The sequence below is a fragment of the Marmota flaviventris genome, chromosome X (assembly GCF_047511675.1).
Source record: "Marmota flaviventris isolate mMarFla1 chromosome X, mMarFla1.hap1, whole genome shotgun sequence".
NCBI classification, from domain to species: domain Eukaryota; kingdom Metazoa; phylum Chordata; class Mammalia; order Rodentia; family Sciuridae; genus Marmota; species Marmota flaviventris.
In genome coordinates, this window is record NC_092518.1 from 92,351,975 (window position 1) to 92,375,472 (window position 23,498).

Below are 23,498 nucleotides of genomic sequence, written 5' to 3' on the forward strand. Positions count from 1 at the left end.
ATCAAAGAGGTAAAATAATTTGCTCAAGGGCATCAACTAGTAAGTGGCAGAGCTGGGATTCAAACCAAGAGAGTCATTAAGCTGATGCCCTTAATTAGGGTACTTTATTATCTCTTTCCCTTTCTCTCAGGCCATTAACTCTTAAAACCTTCTGCGAGTTTCTTTTTTCTCAGGGAATAATTCGACTACATCACACTGGAGCTCTCTCTTTCTCCAGTAATCTTTCTGGCTTGACTTGCAGGATCTCTTAGATCTCACATCTACTGCCACCTAGCCATAGCTATTTTTACATTTAGGGAGAAGGAAGACCATCTGACAGTATTTCTGGCCAATTTGGCTTACTCTGCATACAGCAATAGAGTTTACCAAATTTTCAGCATCTCCCTTCTGCAACTTCCCTAAAATAGAAAAAGAAAATTTAAAGTCATTGGAGTAAAATTTGTTTTCATTACAGGGTGCTTTTGGAAGGAAATTTTGAAGTATAACTCAGCTATTCCTCCTAGTGGCTTCCCACTTGGATTGGTCCCAAGGATGTCTTCCTAGACTCAGAAAATGCTTTTAAGAATTTCTTCTGAATGATACTTTTGGTTAAGTAAAAGATTTTTTTTTACTGTGTGGTTGGAAAACTCCTCTAGTAGCTCTTACAATATGTTCCTCAATATCATGCTGAATGCATCAATAGATTAAAGGATAAAACCCACACAATCATCTTAATAGACTCGGAAAAAAACATTTGAAAAAATGCACTACCCCTTTCCTTATTAAAAGAAACTCTCAGAAAACTAGGAATAGAAGAGAATGTCCTCACCCTGATAAAGGGTATCTATGAAAACCCCATAGCTAACATCATCAGTGATGAAATATAAAAAAACTTTCCCTTGATGTCAGGAACAAGACATTTCTATTCAACATTGTCCTACAGGTTCTAGCTAGAGCAATTAGGTAAGAAAATAAAATAAAAGACATTCAGATGGAAAAGAATAAATAAAATTTTAAATTATCTTTATTTACAGGTGACATGATTATTTATAGATAAAACCCTAAGGAATCCCCCCCAAAGAACTATTGGGATTAATAGTTCCACAAAAATTGAAGTATGCAAGATAAATATACCCAAATCAATTGTGTTCTAAATACAATTAATAAAAAAAAATTCCAAAGGGAAATTAAGAAGGCAATTCCATTTACAATAGCATCAAAAAGAATGAACTACTTAGGAATGAATTTACCAAAAAAGTGCTAAACTTATACTCTGAAAACTATAAAACCTTGTTGACAGAAACAAAAGAAGACTTAAATAAATGGAAATATATTCCATATTCATGGATTGAAAGATTTAATGATTTAATATTCATGGATTTAATGATTTAATAAGAAGATTTAATAAGAGGGTAATACCTCCCATATTGATCTATAGATTCAATGCAATTCCTATAAAAATTCCAGCTGACTTTTTTTGTAGACAAGATGATCTCAAAATTCATATGGAAATGCAGCAGTTAGAATAGCCAAAACAATAATGAAAGAGAAGAACAAAGTTGGAGGACACAACTTCCTGATTTCAAAACTTATTACAAAGTTACAATATACAAGACAGCATGGTATTGGCATAATCATAGACATGGAAATCAATGGGATATAATTAACAATCCAGAATAACCTTTCCATTTATAGTCAACTAAGTTTCTTAGTTTTAGATGGACATAATAACTTTGTTTTTTAAATTTATTTTTATGTGGTGCTGAGGATTGAACCAAGTGCCTCACACATGCTAAGCACGTGCTCTACTACTGAGCTACAACCCTAGCCACAGTCACTTAATTTTTGACAAGGTCATTCAATGGGTAAAAGAATAGCTTTTGATACAAATATGCACAATTGGATGTATACATAATGGGTGAAAGGACATATATATGTGAAAGAATGAAATTGGACCCCCTACTTCATACCATATACTTAACTGAAAATGGATCAAAGATCTAAATGTAAGAGCCAGCACTATGAGACTCTTGGAAGAAAATAATAGGCATACATTTTTAGATATGGATTTTTAGCAATGGATTTTTAGATATGACACCAAAAGCAAGTCAACCAAAGGAAAAAGAAATAACTTGGATATTATCAAAATTAAAAATCATATCTGATAAGAAACTGTATATATCCATATCTATAATATTTAAAGAACTCCTATAATTCAATAATAAAAAGATAAACCAATTTAGAAAGTGAGCATCCAGGCACACTGGTACACACCTATACTCTCAGGTACTCAGGAGGCTGAGGCAGGAGGATCACAAGTTTGAGGCTAACCTGCGCAAAATAAAAAATAAAGAGGATTAGGAGATGTACTTAAGTGATAGAGTGCCTCTAAATTAAATATCCATTATCAATCAATCAATCAATATATATATATTGGGCAAAATATCTGAATAGGTGTTCCTTCAAAGAAGAGATACCCATGACGAATGAATACATGTTTCAGTCAGCTTTTTCGCTGCTGTGACTAAAGGACCTAATCAGCACAATTATAGAGGAGGACTCATGGTGTCAGAGGTCTTAGTCCATAGAAGGCTGGCTCCATTTCTCAGGGTTCAGGATGAGGCTGAACATTATGGTGGAGTGTGTAGCAGAGGGAAGCAGCGGACATCATGGTGATCAAGAAGCAGAGAGACTCCACTCGTCAGATACAAATATATACCCCAAAGCCACACCCCAATTCCCACCTCCCCCAGCCACACCCTACCACTTCCGCTACTACTCAGTTAATCCCTATCAGGGGATTAACTCACTGATTAGATTAAACTCTTACAACTCAACCATTTCTCCTCTGAATCTTCTTGCATTGTTTCACATCCAAACCATAATAGCACATAAAAAGATGTTCAACATTGTTAACCATTCAGGGAAACTGAAATCAAACCCAAAATGAGATACAGTCAGGATGACTATAACCAAAATGTCAGATAACAAATGTTGGTGTAGATGTAGAGAAATTGTAACTTTCATACATTGCTGATGGGAATGTAAAGTAATGCAACCACTTTGAAAACACTCTAAATGGTCCTTGAGAAGTCAAACATGGAGGACCATATATATGACCTAACAATTCTACTATCAGGATACATTCATGAGAAATGAAAACATGTTCATACAAAAACTTGTACTCCAATGTTCACAGTGCTATAATTCATTATAGCCCCAAAGTAGGAACAACCCAAATGTCCATATATTGATTATGGATAAACAAATTATGGTATACCCATACAATAAAATATTATTCAGTTAAAAAGAAATTAAATACTGATACATGCTACTAGATGAGTGAATTTTTATTAGTTCTTTTTAGTTATTCATTACAGTAGAATTTTGAAAGCACAATGCTAAGTGAATGAACCCAAACACAAAGGGCCATAGGTGGTGCGATTTCACATATATGAAATATTCAGAGTAAGTAAATTCATATAGACAAAAAGAAGATTAATAATTTACAGGAGCAGGTGGTGGGATGGGTATTTGGGGAAAAGTGACCACTAATGAGTATGAAGTTTCTTTTTGGAATGGTGGAAATGACATTTAAATCCATGCAAATAAGTTCACCCACTGAGAGAACATAGAGTGAAGACAGGGTACGGGGTGGTTCACCGAACAATGCAATTTTTTTTAAAAAGTAAAGGAAGGATGGCAGCAGTTAGTAAAGGTGAATGAGAAATAGCTAAGAAGTTAGGAGGAAAACCATGGGATTATAAGTGTCAAGACTTATAGTTAGGAAGTGTATTTCAAAATGGAAGGCGTGCTGAATGCTATTGAGAGCATGAGTAAAATGAGGACAGATAAGTGCTCATTAGATTTAGCAAAATGTAGGTCATTGACAACAACAGTTGTTTGGATGAAATGGTTGGGGTGGTGGGCTGATTATAATGTATTGGGGACTGAATGGGAAGGCAGGAATTCCAGACAGCATATTTACACAACTCTGTATATGAGAAGTTGGCTATAAAGGAGATAGGATAAGTGGGATGGAAGTTGGAGGTTCGTATATGATCAAGGGAGAGTGTTTATTTTTTAAGATCAGCAGTATTAGGACATGCTTGAACTCTGAAGGAAACTGCCCAAGGTGAGTAGGGGAGTGGGAGGGAGAGGGAGAGGCAGAGGACTGCAAAAAGAGAAAGGAGCTAATTAAAGGTGCATATTCCTCAAAGAGAATAAATGGAATGGGATTCATAGCATAATGGAGAGACTATTTACTTTCTTGTGGTATAATTTTATGAAGTTAAAGTGAAAGTAATCAGCTAAATTGTTTAATATCCCCCTGAACTATTCAGTATCTTGGGTGCATGCCCCAAGAAGGCAGATGGCAGAGGATTAGAGTTTTGCCAGGAGAATAAAGTGAAGGAGAGATGGGCAAGGTAGCTGAGTGTACTTGCCAAGATGAAACATGCATTCAAGTTAGAGATGAAGTGAGGAGGGAGGCTGATGGACAGTGAGAAAAGTAAATGACAATGGATTTGAGGTCTTAGGAAGGCTGTGGGTTGTTGGAGGGGAGTGTGTGTATTGGTGGTGAGGGTAAGTCATAGATGAGTGGGATATTCCAAGTAAAAATTGCAGAGGTGATAGAATTTTTGTGATGATGAGATACAGGGTGTTACCACGGGAGGAAGTGGCTGAGTTGGAGTTGAGAAAAATATCATGAGAATTGAATATGTCAAGGAACTGATAATTGGTATTTCATCCATATGAATACTGAAGCATTAACTTTGTGGAGTAGGAGGTAAAGCCATCACCAAAAGTGTGAGTTAACCAGTGTGTTCGCTCTTTTACAAACAAGTCAGTCTTTTTTGAGGTTAGTCAACAGGCTAATTTTATTAATTGTAATTTTTAAATTTCTTATCTTCTTTGTCCCAAAATGTCAATGTTTAGAAATATAGCCATTTTAAAATCTTCTCAGGTGTGACATTTAGGAATCTATAAAGACCTTATTCTTTCAAAGCACTGAATAATACTCACAAACAAGCCAGTTTTTGCATTTGGGTTTTAACTTCCTTGAACCTCAGCTGGACCCTACACAATACTAGATAACTCAACATTTTCCCAGTTAATTTCCTCTCCCATTTTTCAGAACAGTTATTTTGAATACATACTATTTTACAAATAAAGTACTTCACCATATCTCTCATCACACTTCTTAGATGACTTTGCCTCTTACTCTATAAATAGGACTTCAAGAGGGAAATCTCTCTTACTAACTTCTTACATATAATCTACATACACATAGTTTCTTGTTTTTTTCTTATCCTAAGTGGGAAATCTATACATTCTACTAAGGCTAATGCTCCATCAATGTTCCTACTGCCAATAATGACTCCTATATCTTTACCCTCTTTCTACTTGATAGTTCCCTTGAGACTATAAACAAGCCCAAATGTCTCCCACCTATACAATAGGCAACATCTGCAACAATTACCACAACTGGACTTCTTTTCAGTCAAACTTGTTGAAAGAATTTGAAAAGTAAAGCAAAACTGATTGAGAAGTTGCTGTTTTCACTTCAAATCATTTGTTTGCTCTTTTATTTTGGCATAATTTTAGATTCACAGAAAATTTACAAGAAGAGTAGAAGAAAGATACCATTTACCCTTCTCCCAGATTCCCCAAATGCTAATATTTATCACATTTTTACCATATTTGTCTCTTCCTTCCTCTCCCTAGACACACACACACACACACACACACACATGCACATACAGACACACACACACACACATATATACGTACGTATTTTCTCATTACTTCTCAGACTTTAATGTACTAGTTTAAGTATTCACTGATGATTCTTGCCTTATTCAGCTATTATTCTGATGGAGGCCAAATGGCATTTTATTTTTATTCCATCATTTCTCCTACGTTGATTATTACTGTAAAGATGAGCTTTCCCTTCTTTCTCATTTGTTTATAACAGTGTGAACTCATAGATTCTTATATTATTCAAAGAGTTAGCATCTTTTATCATGATTATTTTAATGCTTCAGATTTCCAGATTTGGTCAGTGGAAGTCTCTTCATGCTGGCGTTGTGTCTATTTGTCCATTTGATATTCCCTCATTATTTCTGAATGCAGTATTACTTTCTTACATAAAAACAATATTCTAGGCTTATATTGTATTTCTCTTACCCCAGCCATGAAACCATCCATTTCTTTAATAAGTACTATTTCTTTCAGTAGAGAATAGCATTTAGCAACCAAAGTCTGGATACCTGCTTATTATTATTATTTTTTAATCAGGAGTTGGACCCAAGGGTGCTTAACTACTAAGCCACATCCCCAGCCTTCTTTACTTTTTATTTAGAGACAGGGTCTTGCTAAGTTGCTTAGGGTCTTACTAATTTGCTGAGGCTGGTTTTGAACTCACGATCCTTTTGCCTCACCCTCCTGAGCCACTGGGATTACAGGTGTGCACCACAGCACCCATCTTGCCTGCTGTTCTTGTTGCATGCAGAACCTCTCAGTGTATAGAGCTAACATCTCTAATCAGTAGCTTGGGTACAGGTCCCAAGAAGGCAGATGGCAGAGTTTATCTAGGATTGAAGTTTTGTCAGTAGCATAAAAGTGAAGGAGTGATGGGCAAGGGAGCTGAGTATAGTTGCAATGATGGAATGTACAGTCAAGTTAGGAGTGAAGTCAGTAGGGAGGCTGATGGGCAGTAGGAAAAGTAATAGGGAATTTCTTTTTGTAATTTCTAAATCCAAATGCCACTCTTTGGTCTTGATCTTCCTCAACTTTTCCTCTGTGTTTGACTCTATGGACACTCTTCCTATTATTATTATTATTATTATTATTATTATTATTATTATTTGGGGATTAAACCCAACATCACTCTACCATGGAGATACACTCTCAGTACTTTTAATTTTTTCCACATTTTATTGGTGCATTATAGTTGTACATAATTGTACATACAATTGTACATAATTAATCCCAATAATATGGATTTGTTGTTCCATAATAATATATGCACACAATATAACAATGTAAGTTAGCCAATATCATTGCCTAGTATTTCCCTTTTCCCTTCCCTCCTCCTTCCCCCTGGTCTGTTTCCTCTATTCTGATGATCTCCCTTCAATTTTTATGAAATCATGTCCACCTTTCTTTTCCTTTTCCAAAATGCTAGATTATCCAGGTTGTCCTCAAACTTGTTGATCCTCCTCCTGTCTCATCCTCCCGAGTAGTTGGAATTACAGGTAGATGCCACCACACCAGACCAGATTCTCCTTCTTGAAACATTCTACTTATTGAGGCAGACATAATAATTCCCCCCCACAAGATGTCCATATTTGAATTCCTGAAATTTGTGAATATATTGCTTTATGTGGAAGAACAGACTTTGTAGATCTTATTGAGTTAAGGATCTTGAGATGGGGAAATAATCCTGGATTATTTGGGTGGACTTAATGTAATCACAAGGATCTTTATAAGAGGGAGGCAGAAGAACAGTCAGAGAAGGGGATGTGATGGCAGAAGCAGAGAGAGTGAAGGAGATATAAATATAATATGCTGCTGGTTTTGATGAAGGAGGAAGGGTCCAAGGAGCTAGAAGCTGGCAAAGGCAAGAAAACAAATTATTCCCTAGACGGCAGAAAGCGTCAGTCCTGTTGAAACCTTGACTTTCACTCAGTGAGACTAGTTTTAGATTCCCTATCTTCAGGAGTGTGAGCTAATAAATTTGTGTTGTTTTAAGCTTCTAAATTTGTGGTGATTGGATACAGCAGCAATAAGAAACTAATATGCTTCACTCCATGATACTCTACCATCCTGCTTTTCCTACCTTTCTGGCTGCTCATTGTCTACCTCCTTCTGGGGCCCCTCTTCATCCACCATTCCTTAAATGTTAATGTTCCCCAGGCCTCTGTCTTTAGCCCTACCCTCAACTTTCCTTGGAGCCTTATCTGCTCTCTTAATTCCAATCCACATGCTCATGATATCTACATCTGGGTATTCAGTGCTCATCTCTCTCCTGAGCAATCCACACACATATCCATTTATCTACTCAACAATTTCACTGGATTGTTTCATAGACTCTTTCAATTCTGCAAGTCCAAAACTAATCTCATTATCCTTCTCCTATTTCCCCATTCCCATTTCCTTTCAAAGTTTCCTTCTTCTTCTGCATTCCCTACCACCATCCCCTTTACCCAACCAGAATTCTGAATAATGTCTATATCCCTTGGAATGTCATGCAGAGTGTTTGTGATCTAGCCTCTGACTACTTGATCAATTTCTCTTCATTTCACTCCACACTCAGCCTATGTGTCTAGAATATTATCACATCATGGAAGCTGCTACATTTCCTCTGGCCTTTTTGCAATTTTGTGCTATCTTTCTGAAATGCCTTCTTGCCCCCAGATAACTCCTAGACTGCTTTCAAGACTCCTCTTTCCCTGACTATCCTCTTGCCACTTCCACTGCTGATTATGACCTTATTGCACATGTTCTGTAGCGGTTTGTATTTATCATATCTCAGGACTTTATCAAATTTTTGAATTTGTCTATTTAGCCTCTACTAGATTTTGGGCTCCTTGAGGAAAGGGACTCAATTTATATTGAAAAATTAAATTCTAGAATAATGAGTTTGGTTTATATAAGGTACCCATGGAAATCCATCAAGTTGCTTTCTAGTCACAAGTTTTTATCTTATTGTATTATATGTTTATACATTGAAAATCATTTGAAATAAAATATAAAGTTGATGTATTAATTGTCATATCGTTTTTAGATATTTTTAATTCTCTAATTCTGTACATCTGGACTGCGTTTCCATTACTTAAAATTTGTATTTCCTAAAAAAAAATTTTGTATTTCCTTAGAATGAAAGTTGAAGTCTCACCTAAAAGACTGTCTTCAGTGAACAGGTAAGCAATTTTCTATAGAGTTGCACATAACTGAGTTTTCATTCTTTCCTGCAAATAAATCAGGAATTAGAGACTCTAAGGGTTGAGAAAGACCTTTATATATCTCATTTTCCAGTGATTCTCAACCCGGATATCTCATCCCAGGGATCCTGTAAATATGCAGATTCTAAGACCTTGCCCCAGAGGTACAATACAGTACAATCTTAGGTCAGTATTTCTAAAGTTCTCCTCAGTAAATTCAGATGAACAATCAATTTTTAGAACCTTTAATCTGGTCTACTGATCCTTCCAGGGCTTAAATACTCTGGATACCAGTAAACAGCATATACATTTTTTTTTCAAAATTGATTATGTAGACCAATTTATAGGAAGTGTCTTTACAATACTGCCTTCCATGTATCTATTTTTTATTTAGGTCTTCTTACATGCTATGGTTAAATTAGATGAGATAATGCTTTAAAAAGTCTCAAACATCAGGGGGCAGTGGCATACGCCTGTAATTCTAGTGGCTCAGGAGGCTAAGGCAGGAGGATCAAGAGTTCAAAGCCAGCCTCAGTAACTTAGTAAGGTGCTGCTTTAAGCAGCTCAGTGAGACCTTGTATCTAAATAAAATACAAAATAGGGCTGGGATGTGGCTCAGTGGTCGAGTGCCCCTGAGTTCAATCCTTAGTATCCACCCCCCCCCCCTGCAAATCTCAAACATACACAGAAAGGATGTTATAAATGAATTTCCACATATCCATCATTCCTGTTTCAACAATAACCAACATGTGGACAATCTTCTTTTATCTGCAAACCAACTCATCTCTTCTTCCTCTAAATTATTTTAAAACAAATCTTAGGCATCCATATGATTTTCTCCAGGAATACTGAAGTGGTAATTCTAAAAGATAAGTTGTCTCTTCCTCTGCCTTTTTCTGTCCCTCTCTCATTATAATCAATAGACTATTCTTTTCACCTAAAAATTAGCATGAAATCATTAATATAATCAAATATCCAATCAGCTTTCAAAATACCCAATTGTGTCATAAGCATCTTTTAGAAGTTGGTTTGTTCAGATTAGGATGAGGTTTTTAGTTGTACTGTTAATACTAGTATTATCATTACATTCTCTGCCAAACAAACTTCTGTCCTATACATTGACCTTCAGTGATGGGGAGCTTGCTGACTTCCATGGCAGCTCATTTTAATCTTTGGATAGACTGACTATGAAGTTCCCATTTGATTTAAAGTATTTCTGTCTCCCTATGTCTCCCATCTATTGGGTCTTACACAAAACCAATCTGCTCTCCCTGCTCCATGACAGGCTGTATTGGTTTCCTGTGGCTGCCATAGCAAAGTACCACAAACTGTGTGGTTGAAAACAACAGAAATGTATCATCTCACAGTTCTGGAGTTTGCAAATCTGCAATTAAGTTGTTGACAAGACTATGTTCCCTCTGAAGGTTCTAGGGGAGAATCTTTCCTTTTCTCTTCCAGATTTTTTTGGTGGGGGCTCCTTGTTCCTTGGCTTGTGGCAGTGTAATCCAATCTTTGACTATCTTCACATGACTATCTTCCTTCTACATTTGTGCTCAAATTTCCCTGTTCTCATAAAAACACCAGTTTTATCAGAGTAAGGGCTCACTTTATTACAATGTGACTTCATCTTAATCAATCACATCTTCAAAGAGATATTTCTCAAGTGAGGTCACATTCTGAGGTTCTGGGGGTTAGGACTTCAACAATCTTTTGGGGGCACACAATTCAAACAGTAATATAGCTATTCAAAACTTGAAGAGAACCATCAAATCCCTCAGTCTTCCCTTATCCTGATTAAACTTTCTCTAATTCTTCAACCATTTCTCAAACTTGGATTTATTTTTTCGAAACCTCTGGTATTTATTGGATAATCCAACTTACCTTGCCAGTCGAAAAGTTGTTTATGTGTAGTTTGACCATGCAGAATAGATCCACAGTATCTCTTTGCTGGTTTCTCATACACTATTTCTATTTCTGCAGTCCAAATTTGAATTACTGCACTTCTATATCTTTTTTCCTCTATCTCCCTCACCTTACCCCAAGTTATGTGTCCTTCTTCTGTTTGATTATTTATTTATTTGTTTGTTCAGTTATTTATTTATTTATTTTTGGTACTGCAATTTGAACCCAGGGGTGCTTTAACTACTGAGCTACATCCCAAGCCATTTTTATTTTTTATTTTGAGATAGATTCTCACTAAGCTGATCAGTGCCTCACTCAGTCTTTGAGGAACTTGTGATCCTCCTGGCCACTGAGATTACCAGTGTGAGCCACCATGCCCAGCTCTTTTATTTTTCCTCCTTTATAATCGCACTTACTACACTATGTAATAATTGTGTAAAAATAATTAAGGATGTCATGAGTCAACTTAATGAGACAACAGTGTGTTGTGGCCATAAAATAGGTGAATTATCAAGCAGTCATTTAATTCTTACTATGTGCCAGGCACTGCAAATGGTGCCATGGGTACAACTTTGGATAAGCCATAGTCCCTGCCTTTGAGTAGCTCATAATCTAATGAGGGATGTGAGCAGACAGGATAAATATAGTCAAATGAGAGCTGTGATAAAGGCCAGTTCAGGATGCCTCGAAAATACACAAGAAAGCCATCTAACCCAGCCCAGTATGGAACCTATTAAAGGAAGCCTTGTTTGAGGAGATGATGTCTAGGCTGAGTCTGAGAGGATGACAAAAAGTCAGCCAGGCAAAAGGGGAGTCAATAGTGGGGGAGTGGGGGGGCTGGGGATATGGCTCAAGTGGTAGCGTACTCACCTAGCATGCATGAGGCACTGGGTTCGATTCTCAGCACCACATAAAAATAAAATAAAGATGTTGTTTCCACCTAAAACTAAAAAATAAATGTTTAAAAAAAATAGTGGGGGAGTGGGCACAAAAACAGAGGCCACAGTATGAAGGAATACATAAAATAGAGAATTGTAATGTTGCAAGCAGTTTGGAATTGTTGAAACATTAGCTGTGAGACAGCAGTTGGCAAGTTTCAGGAGATTGGTATGGTCTTTGACGTAACTTGAACTCCATTCTGGTAGGCAATGGGGTGTTACATGATCAGATTTTCACTTTAAAAGGCTAATTCTGGTGACTGTGTGGGGAACTAAATAGGGGAAGAACTGGAGGCAGAGAGAGTGGCTAACAGTTGGTTATAACTAATAGGTGTATGATGAGTTGAGAAATATTTGAGAAGTAGAATCACTAAGATTGGGTCAATTGGGGCTGGGGATGTGGCTCAAGTGGTAGCACGCTCGCCTGGCATGCATGAGACCTGGGTTCGATTCCCAGCACCACATACAAACAAAGATGTTGTGTCCGCCGAAAACTAAAAAAAATAAATATTAAAAATTCTCTCTCTCTCTCTCTTAAAAAAAAAGATTGGGTCAATGTTTACTAATGGGTGGAATGAGAGTAGTAAGAAGGCAAAAATGACTTTCAAATTTCTAGCACGGGGATGAGAGGATGATGCTGTTAATTGAGGCAGGGGACATAGGAAAAGGAATAAATTTGGTGAAAAGATATTGAGTTTGGTTTTGGACATGTTAAATTTGAGGTGCCTGTGCAATTTTTTAGGCCTGCAATACACTTTTGGCCTGGAGATGGAGATTGTGGTGTCATCAGGATGAAGGTAAAAGTGGAAACAATGACAGAAGATGGAACCACCTAAGATAATTTGAAAAGTGGGAAGAGCCAAGGGCTGAGGACAGAATTCTTCTCAATACCCACATTTTAGGGGCTGTCAGAGAAGGGAAAAGAGGAGGATCACATAAGGGACAAATTAAGAATAGTAAGGTGTGCAGGGAACGAAGAAACCAAAAAATGTCATGGAAACAACAACAAAAAAAGTAAACTAGCTGGGGCTGTGGCTCAGTGGCAGTGCACTTGCCTAGCAAATGTGAGGCACTGGGTTTGATTCTCAGAACCACATATAAATAAATAAATAAAGGTCTATCAACAACTAATATATATTTTTTAAAAATTAAACTACCATTAAATGGTATGGGAAGTTCCAGTAAAATAAGGGTTTCTGAAAAGATTTTGTGTGATGCTTTGCTAAAATCCAAAGAAATGCAAAACTTTATTCCCCTTTCTTTGTTCTAAATATTAGATTCACCATTCTTTGTTCTATTAGCCTAATCAAAGAAGGAAATAGGGTTGATCTGACTTACTCTTAGTGAATACTGTGTTACTAATCAGTGTTTTAGAATTTTTATTAAATTGACAAATGTGTATTGATCACTTATTTTGTGCCAAACATTGTTCTAGGCTCTGTTCTAGTGTCCTCAGTAAGCAAAACTGACAGGATTTTTGCTGTTATGGAGCTTGTCATTGAGATATAACATTGCATAATGCTTATGAACCTTGATCTAAATTCTGGAAAATCACTGGCTAAGCTATGTGACCATGGATAAATTAATTAATCTCTCAGCCTTCATTTCCTCATCTATAAAATTAGGAGATTATGGATTATTGTCATGAGGTTATTAGTGACATTTAAAGAGTTAATTTATATAAAGTGCTTAGAACAATGCTAAGCACACAAAAAGATCTTAGTAAATGTTATTGTGTTTTGTGTGTGCGTGTGTGCGTGTGCGTGCGTGTTCGCGCACGTGTGTAGAAGTGGGGATAAGCCAATGAGTAAGAAAATACCAGTTGGTGATAGGTGCAGTGGAGATCATTAAAATGGGAATATTTCAAAGCAAGTAAAGCAAATGTGTAGTTACTTTAGATTGGGTGGTGTAATCCAAAACAATGCTATTTGAGTTGAATTCTGAACAAAAAAGAATCCTGGCAGTGCTTACTCCAAATTCAACAACTTTAGCCCTTGAGCTAAATCTGGCTCACAACCTGATTTTGAAAATAAAGTTTTATTGTTTATGTATTGTCTATGGCTGTTTCTGCACTCAATGACAGAGCTGAATAATTGGGACAGAGATCATTTGGCCCAAAAAGTCTGAAATATTTATCACTGGTTTCTTACACAAAAAGTTCAGCAGTCTCTGCTCCAGTAGAGGGAACAGAAAGAAATACTCAAATGAATAAGAGGAATAGTGGTGTGAACCTTGTCTCAAAACAAGTCCATTGATCCTTACTTTTCAGAATCCACCTTCCTCTTTTTGAAACCTGCCCTTCTGTAGTTTTTGAATCTTTTATTGATATTTCTCTCATTTGTTTGCTTTCTCAAGGAGCATTGACAGTGGTTCATTGATCTTGTTTGCAGGTTCTTAGTAGCCTCAAGGTAATTCATTCAGGCTAGAATATTTGAACTAATTTAGTACTCTCCCTCCACTGTAGGCCAGTACCCTCCTAACAGATCAATATTAACAGCATGCAATATCTCCACTCGTTGCTTTATTTTAAACTTGCATCACACTGTATTTCCTCACATAAATGTCTTTGAATTGGAATTTATTGTCATGGACCTAAAGTTAACTCTCATTAATATCTGTGATACAGACATACACATATGTACACACACATCTATCTCTATCACACATGTACACACGTGTGATATCTATGGCAGTGTTTCCAAAACTATATTTTGAGAGATGCTTGAACCCTGTGAGACATTAATAAGTGAATAGAATATAAATATTCCATGGCCAACTGTGTTTGAGAAATGCTAAACGCAGTTAAAATAGGTTTCATTTCTGGAAGGACTTCTTAGAGCCTTTATATGCTAATGTGTGCTGTGAGTCTCTGAGAGAGAGAGAGAAGGAGAGAGCTTCAGTCTGCAGCATTTCCTAAGCCTGTTTGATCAATTTTTTTTCTCAGAATATTAGTTAATATCTTGAGGGATGCTAGTGCTTCTTTAGCCAGTTTAAGAATTGCTGGCATATAGGCAATTGAGGTACTAAGTTATGCATCTGTCCTTCCACCATGAAACTGCTGTGAATGCACTGATCTTCTAAGATCTCCTTTCCATGCAATGTTCTCATTGCAGATTGAAGGTGGGGGTAAATTCATGTCAGACTTACTCAGATCATCTTTGCACCAAACTCTTTCCTGTTTATTGCTATTCATTCAGGAAATGTCAGTATCTACTGTGATCTAGGTACTGTTCTAGGTGTTGGAGATATACCTGTGATAGATACAGACAAGTCTCTTGCTCTCATGCAATGTGTATTCATGTGTGTGCATTCATGCACGTATGAGGGCATATAGTAAACATATTTATGTATGTTTACATTATTTTTAGCTAGTGATAAGTTCCCTGGGGAAACAGAATGGGATACTATACTAGAGAATATAATGTAGGCAGGGTACATTAGATATGATGGTAAGAGGAGGCTTCTCAATGAAGTGACATATAATCTGAGAGAAGGCACTAGGCAGTAATGTGAATAGTAGAAGGAAGAGCATTCGAGCAGAAGGAAAAGAGCATGCAAATATTCTGGGATGGCTAAGGGCATTGTGTAGTTTCAGAGGTGTCAGAAGGCCAGTGTATTTGGATTGCTGTGAGCAAGGGTAAGAGTAGAACAGAATGAGGTTGAAGAGATAGGCAGGGCTAGCTAATGCCAGGTCCTGTAGACCAACTTAAGTATTTTGAATTTTATTCTAATGACAAAGAACATTGAAGGGTTTGAAGCTGGGAACAGGTGTCAAATGATCATTTTGAAAAGATAACACTGGCTGCATTACTGATTGTAATTAGAAGTGGGGATGCCAAAATACGGCTTGGTCATAGATTGAATGAATGCTGGGCATTGCAGCAAGGGAGGTGTAAGGATGACATCCCAGTGTCTGGCTTAAGTAGTTGGGTGGTGCCATTAACTGAGATGAGGAGGAGTAGAAACTAAGAGCTCTCTTGTGTCCACATTAAGTTAGTGATGGCTATGAGACAGCTAGGTGGAGATGTAAAATATTTAGGTGGATATGCAAGTCTGGATCTAGGGGCGAGATCAGAGATGGAAAGATAAAGTGGAGATCCATCAGCATATGTATTGTACTTAAAATTTTGAGATTAGAGGAGGTCAACTAGGGAGTGAGTGTCGATGGAGAAAGGCGCCAAGGTCTGAGCCCTGGGGCATGGCAACCTTCTGAGGTAGAAAAGCAGGAGGAGGAAGCCACAGAACCTGAGGAACAGGCAGTGAGATGGGAGGAAAACCAGGAAGATGTGGTTTCATGGAAGGCAGGTGTGACTCTGGTTAGAAAGCATGGCCAGCAGAAAGATTTTAGGCTTAGTTCTAAAGTCACATTAAAACTCCAGAAAAATATTTACCAATGCAGCATAGTTATCAAACATACAACATATATATTGTAACAAGCACAATTTGGGTAAGTAACAAAATTGATAATAGCAATAGCAGAATATAAATCAAAGGAGAATAAAGAGTACCAGGGGCATGCCATTTCTCCATACTGGGAACATATTTATTTTAAACCACTCTCTCTTAAGCTGCCTGCATAGGCTATTCACAACCAGAGTTTTAGAACAATGTCCTATTGATGAGTCCATGCCAAAAGTGCTTTTCTTCTTCCATCTTATTAAGAGTCCCCTGGTTAGAAAAGCCTTTCTTTGGTCAACCTCTGGATTTCAGACAACTAGCTGCTTCTTTTGAGAGCAGTATGAAGGTCCCCTTCTGCAGAAGCATGGATTCTGTTGCACAACAAAATCACCCTTCTGTGAATTTTCCTCCTAGAACAGACTGGGCTCTGTGCTTCTCTCAGTAGAAAGTATCTGGAGCCGTTCCTCCCTGCTCCACATTCTTAGCTGGAAAAAATAGCCCATAAGCTATCCCTTTCATACTGTGGGCCTGTGGTGTGGTAAGTCTGCCTCAGATTAATTCAATTAAACACCTCAAGCTGAATCGGTCAAATGTCCTTTTTTTTCCATGGGCCAGATTTATTTTGTTAATAGGATCAACATATGTTCTATACAAAGGTAACCATTAAATAATTATAAACAAATAATTTCATCACATACTCCCAGCCAATTTTGCATCTCCTGCCAGATACAAAACATTTACTTTAATAAATTTACAGTGAGTAATTTACATAAAACCACTGAAAGTGAGGATATTTTCAAAGCAGCTGCTTATGTGCTGTGATTAGCAAAAATCTCCCCACCCCCCATTCCCACCCACACACACTATTAGTCATTCCTTTGAATTAATACATTGAAGGCCTCTGTTAAAACTAAAGTATTATCTACTAATAGACAAATGAAGCTATTAACATTTAGCTCAAATTAATTGGTTGAATTCTTAATCATTAGCAAGATTCTTTGTGAACAGAACCCAGAAGTGGTTAAGTTTTGAGGAGGAAAAGGAAAAGTCCAGAACATGGGCTGCTGCTGGGGAGGGAAGATGGAGTTGGGGAGCTGCTAATAGAGCTCTGGTGAGCCAGGGGCTATTTTAAAAACCCTGGAAGCTCAGGTGGAAGGGAGATTGATAGATAGTTTCTAAAGGATAAGAAAGTCCATTAAAAGCAAATATCCTTTATTGTCAGTTCGGTCAAGAACTAGTTACCTTTTACTGGGAATGTCACTGATGAAAGTGGTCACTTCTTCACATTTTAGAAAATTATCTAGCTCTCTGTGGAGAGCATAGCAGGTGAGATTGAAGGATTCTCAAGGAACTTCTGACTCAATTGGGGGTTCAATTTGGTTTTTGGAGACATACCTTAAATTTTTGTTTGAAAATGACTAAAGACAATCTCACTGCACAATATCTAATTATGAAATGAATAAAATCAAACACCAACCTCAGTTCCAGGATCACACTGTTTGCAAGGTGCTCCCATCTCCTGAAATGTACAGATATTTGGTTTTTTATGCAGATAGATTAGTCTGTACTTGTTCTGTGAACTTCCTCTTTCTTTTTATTTTTTATTTATTTTATTGTGATAAAATATACATAACACACAATTTACCATTCTAATCATTTTTCAGTGTGCAATTTAGTGGCATTAAGTCCACTCATAATGCTGTGTAACATACTATTTCTGGAATTTTTCATCATTCCAGACAGAAACTCCTCTATGCTTTAAACAATAATTCCTTAGTTCCCCTTCCCATTAACCCCTGGTAACCTCCATTCTACTTTCTATCTCTTTGCTCCTTGCTCTTTTAAATGGCTTTTGAAAAGGCAATTCATGACCATTATAAAAAATTAAAACAGTACAAAACAGCATATACAATGTTAACTCTTTTGGGTTTGATTTTCCAACCTATGCTTCACCTCCAGGCTATCAGTGTAATCAGTTTCTTGGGTAGCTTTACAGAAGAGTGTCTATGTATGCGTACACAGTCATATACCTCTTCCTTTTTTACACGAGTACTAACAAATCATGCATAGTTGTTGTTCTTCTCCTCCTTCTCCTTCTCCTTCTCCTTCTCCTTCTTCTTTTTTGGTACCAGAGATTAAACTTAGGGGTACTCAACCACTGAACCATATCCCCAGCCCCTACCCGCTTTTGGTACTGGGGATTGAACTCAGGGATACTTGACTACTGAGCCACATCCTCAGCCCTATTTTGTATTTTATTTAGAGATAGGGTCTCACTGAGTTCTTTAGCACCTTTCTAAGTTTCTAAGGCTGGCTTTGAACTCTCCATCCTCCTGCCTCAGCCTCCCAAGCTGCTGGGATTACAAGTGTGCCATTGTGTCTGGCAATGCATGCATAGTTCTTTGCTGTTTTTATTTAACAATATCATATATACTCTAATATATATACACATCCAATGTATGCATATGCATATATATGATTGTTTTTAGCAACTACACAATTTATTTATCTGCTCTGTTATGGTGAGATCAGCAGACTTCTCACCTATTAACATTTTTTTGTAGTACTAGGGATTGAGCCCAGGGTGTTGCATGTGCTAGGCAAATGTTCTACTATTGAACTATTTTGAGATACCCTCACCAAGTTGCCCAGGCTGGCCTCCATCTTGGGATGCTCCTGCCTTGGTCACCTGAGTAGCTGGGATACAGGTGTGCACCACCATATCCAGCCTGACTCATTAACTTTTAAAAAAGCAATTAACTTTTTTTTATTGAGGCAAAAAAACACATAACATAAAATTTACCCTTTGAACAATTTCCAAGTACACAGAACAATATTGTCAAGTGCATGCATATTGTGCAACAAATCACCAGAACTGCCCCCATCCTGCATGACTGAAACTCTACACTCATCAAACAACAATTTTCATGCCCCCACGCCCTAGCCTCTGGCAACCACCATTCTAATTTCTGTTTCTATGAGTCTGATTTATTTTATCTATTTTAGACTCCTCATATGAGTAGAATTATTCAATATTTGTCTTTTTTGATTGCTTATTTAATGTAGCATAAAGTTCATCCATATTATAACATGTGACAGGATTTCCTTCTTTTTAAAGGCTGAATAGTATTCCGTGGCATGTATATATCAGATTTTCCTTATGCATTAATCTGTTGACGAACACTTAGATGATTTTCATTTCTTCGATATTTTGAATAGTACTGAAATAAACATGGGAGTGAAGATGTTGCTTCTATTTTAGAGAAGGATCCATGTGCTGCTGAGAAGAAAGTGTATTCAGTTAAGATGTCTCTTCTATATACAGATTTCATTTCTTTTGGGCACATACTCAGAAGTAGATTTGCTGGATCATATGGTAATTTTATTTTTAACTTTTTGAGGAGACTCCATCTTGTTTTCTATAGTGGCTACATCAATTTAAAATCCCTTGCATAGTGACTGCACCATTTTTCAACAGTGTGCAAAGGTTCCAATTACTCTACAACCTTGTCAGCATTTATTATTTTCATTTTTCAATATAATGGCCATCCTAATAGGAGTGAGATGACATCTCATTGTGATTAGTGATGTTGAACATCTTATCACATACTTGTTGGCCATTCATTCCTCTTCTTTAGAAAAAATGTCTATCCTTTGCCAATTTTTAGTATTTTTGATTGAGTTCTAGAAGTTCTTTATATATTCTGAATACTAATTCCTTATCAAATATATGGTTTGCAAATATTTTCTGCCATCCTGTAGGTTGCCTTTTCACTCTGTTGATTGTGTTCTTTGTTGTACAGATGTTTTTAAGTTGCATGTAGTCCTATTGTTTATTTTTTGCCTTTGTTGCCTGTGTTTTTGGTGTGACTCATTAACTTTTACTTCTCCTAGCGCTGGACTTTCACAGGGTAGCTTGGTTGTGATTTTTGCCTTTGTTTCCACCTCAGTGCTCTCCAGCACATTGTTTAACAGGGGTGTTGGCTAAATACTATTGGTTCCCTGACAGGATACACCCAGAGCTACCTTAATTTTTCTGGACTTGTTCCCGTACACAATAATGGAAGGCTTAACTGAGAGGAATTGTTTCCTCCCATTATATGGCTTCTTTTCCCTTCTCACCTTTTGCTCCTTATTAGAAATAGTCCTTTCTGGGGCTTCCTCCTCCTTTCCTCTCTCATTCACCTTGTGAGTGGGGCGGTGGTCTCTGAGCCAATGAAAGGTCAGCAGACAGGCCGACTCCAGACCAATGGGAGGCTCTGGGGTTCCAAATGGACCAATCAGCTTTTTAGGGATATTGTATACCTGGATAGCTAGCATCTGCCCCATTGTCCTCCTTGTAATGACCCTCTTGTTTTGCTCATCAAGGATTTGAAGATGCAAAAAACTCCCCTACCCACACACACACTCTCTGATAGCTTTAATACATCTGCATAACTTCTGCCCAAGGCCAATGTTACAGAGCCATTCTCCCTTTGTAAAAAGAAAGAGGGGTTGGGTTTCCTTCAATTGTCTGCCCTTTTCTGTCTCCTCCACTATTTTTGTTTTACTCTGTAGTTAACTTTGCATAGAGGAGCTTCATCCGGAGGACCTGTTCGGTGGACCCAGATACTCTTTTCTCATTGGCGGGTGCAACGGCCTTTTCCTTGTTCTAACCTGGGGGTTTGTGGGGCGAGGGGGCTGGTGGGTGGGAGAAGAGTTTGGCCATAGTCTTCCTTCTTCATTTCACACACATTCTGCGCTCTTCCCCTCTGTCTCTGTTTCTCTCTCTCTCTCTCTCTCTCTCTCTCTCTCTCTCTCTCTCACACACACACACACACACACACACACACACGCCCGCTCGGGCCCCTCTCCGGGTGTCTTCGTTCAAGATGACAGGGCGCTGGAGAAAAGGCTGCTGGAATCAGCTGGTAGGTACAGTAGTAACCCGAACCCCACCCACCCTCTGTCTTTGCTTGCTCAGGTTTCTCCGGTCACTCCTGCCAGGGGAGAAAACATGTAAACGCGTCTCAAGAGGAGGGGCTGGGGGAGCTGGGAGTGGCGGTGGCGGTGGAAGGTGAGCCCAGGAAGGTGGCCCAGCGCCCCTTCTGCCGGGGCCCCTCCCAGTGCTCCCTTGGGGTGTCAGCCTCAGCCCTGTATGCTCCCACTCCACCCCCCTTTTCGAAGGGATTGCCTTTTTTTTTTTCCCCCTCTGCGGCGGCGGAAATGACAGTGGTGCTGCTGTAGTGTCATGGTGCTGCCCCTGGACTGAGGGGCGAAAACTCTTAAGTTTAGCTCGGGAGATCCAGGAGCGGTAGCGTCACTATTGCCGTGCAGTCCCCTGCGGGGCGCGCAGGCTGGCGGATTCTGCTGGCTGCGCGGCGGCGGCAGCTGAGCGGAGGCAGCGAAGGCGAAGGCGGGCGGCGGCCTAGAGCGGTGGTGGCGGCGGCAGCGACGGCGGCCCGGGAGCTCGCGCCAGAGCCCGAGCCAGCTTGCTGCGGAGGCAGACTGGCGCCCAGCGCTCTTGAGCGCGCGTAGGAGATGGCTGGCACACGGGAACGCTATGGGTAAAATGCGCCCCCTCGCCGCGGCCCTGGGGGTCCAGTGTAGCCGTCCGCGCAGGGCTCGGCCCCGGTTCCGGCTACTCCTCAGGTGCCACTGGGGCCCGGAGCTGGGCAAGGTCTCCCGGGTCAGCAGAAAGGGGTGACGGGGCCCGTGAAGCCCGGGCCGGCAGCAACAGGGACCCTGGCCTGTCTCTGGCTCCTGCCGCTGCCCTCCTGGGACGGTGTTAGCACTCCTGGGTGCCGGGCGGGGGTGGCTGGAGGCCTCCTCCGGGCCCGGGTGGTGCGGGGCAGAGCAGTTGAGCAGCTCTCCCCGGCGCCTGAGCGTGAGTCTGGGAAAGGGCACTGCTGCCTTCCCACGCTCCTGCGGCCAGTAGCCTCTTCAGCCCGGGCGGCGCCCCTGGGTCGGCCGTCTGACCAGCGGTGCTGGCGCAGCAGCCTGTGATGCTGCGGACACCCTGTCTGCGGGGAGGCCTGGCGAAACTTAATCCTTTTCCAGCCAGGGGAGAGATCTTCGAGTCTCCGTCTGGGTGGTTCCTTATTTCTGGCCTAGCTGTGAAACCAGCTCTGTAGGGGAGAGAGAAAACTTACATATGTCCACAGGACAGACTGCGACTGAACCGGGGGAAGGTGGGGATTTCCATTTCTGGCTCGTGAGAATTAAGTAAATAACGGCAGAGTAGATTTACAGAAACATTACTGGTGATGGTCCGGTTTAGGTTACTTAGCACTTCGTGTGCAACACACTATTTTCAGAGGCATTTCTTCTTAGAGCAACAAATTTGGGGTCCTGGGCTCATTGGGCTTTCCTCTCTCTTTCTCTCTCTCCCCCCTCTCCCCTCCCCTCTTCTCTTCTTCCTCCTCACTCTCCCCTCTTCCTATCTCTCTTTCTTCCGCTTCTTCTTCCTGTCCCTCTCTGTCTCCCCCACCCATTTTCAAGATCACTCACTTTATTCCTGCCTTGTAACACCTACTTACTCATCCAAACCTCCCACCAGAGCCCCTCATCCCCAGCCTTTCTCCATCATCCTGTGCACTTCCAGCCATATGGCTTCTTGTTTCTCAACCACGTTGCCTTTTATGAGGATTTCTGATTGTGGGATGGGTGGATGGTTATGGTTGCATGTCTTTGAGGAGGAACCCGTATGAAAGAATGTCTTGAAAGCAGCAAATAGATAAGTACAGTATGGGGATTAATACATGTGATTCTTAAGTTGGGCCTTTAACCTCATTCTTTTACATCCCTGTACTCCAATCAGTCTCTCTGGCAATGTTCCAATAAAAGGGGGTTGCCAATTTTGGAGTTCCCCTCCTCTACTTCTCTTCTACTTGGGAGTAGTTTTGCTTTACCCCAGATGATTACCCCCCATACACCCCTCTATCTATCGGCCTGTCCACTCTCACTGCCCTGAGGGAGAGACAATCTTTGCTATTTTTATATATTCCTTCCCAATTAACTTAATACAGATATATAATGTGAATTAGATTTCTCCTGATTGTTCCTCACAACTTGATTTATTTGGTTGAAATACAGGTCTAGGAGCCAAGAAGATCAGAGAGTTCATCCCAAATCTGATGTTGCATTGGCTTTATGGCCTTAGGACATTCCTATGACCTTTCTTTCATAGTTGGTTACTTGTATAAAAGGCACAATATTGTGTACTGGGTATTGTGAGTCTTGGCTTGGTCCTTTGAAGATGAAAGGATTCTATAAATCCTCAGTATTCTACTTCTCAAAGAAAGCACTTCATTTACCTTTTATGGGGTTAGTGGACTGACTGAGTATAAGTAGG

The 23,498-nt window shown here is 39.3% G+C and overlaps 1 protein-coding gene across 5 annotated transcripts in view; it reads left to right on the forward strand.

The window, feature by feature from the left end:
* Mid2 (midline 2) overlaps positions 1–23,498 on the forward strand; it is a 158,407-nt gene that overhangs the window by 39,950 nt on the left and 94,959 nt on the right. For 2 of the 5 annotated variants that reach the window (XM_071606570.1, XM_071606573.1), the window contains exon 1: positions 21,201–21,711. In XM_071606570.1, coding sequence (XP_071462671.1) covers positions 21,708–21,711 — 4 coding nt within the window. In that variant the 5' untranslated portion in view covers positions 21,201–21,707. Of the gene's footprint in view, positions 1–8,861; positions 8,907–21,001; positions 21,076–21,200; positions 21,712–23,498 lie in introns of those variants that run through there. The other 3 variants (XM_071606572.1, XM_071606571.1, XM_027932195.2) reach the window with 3 other exon arrangements.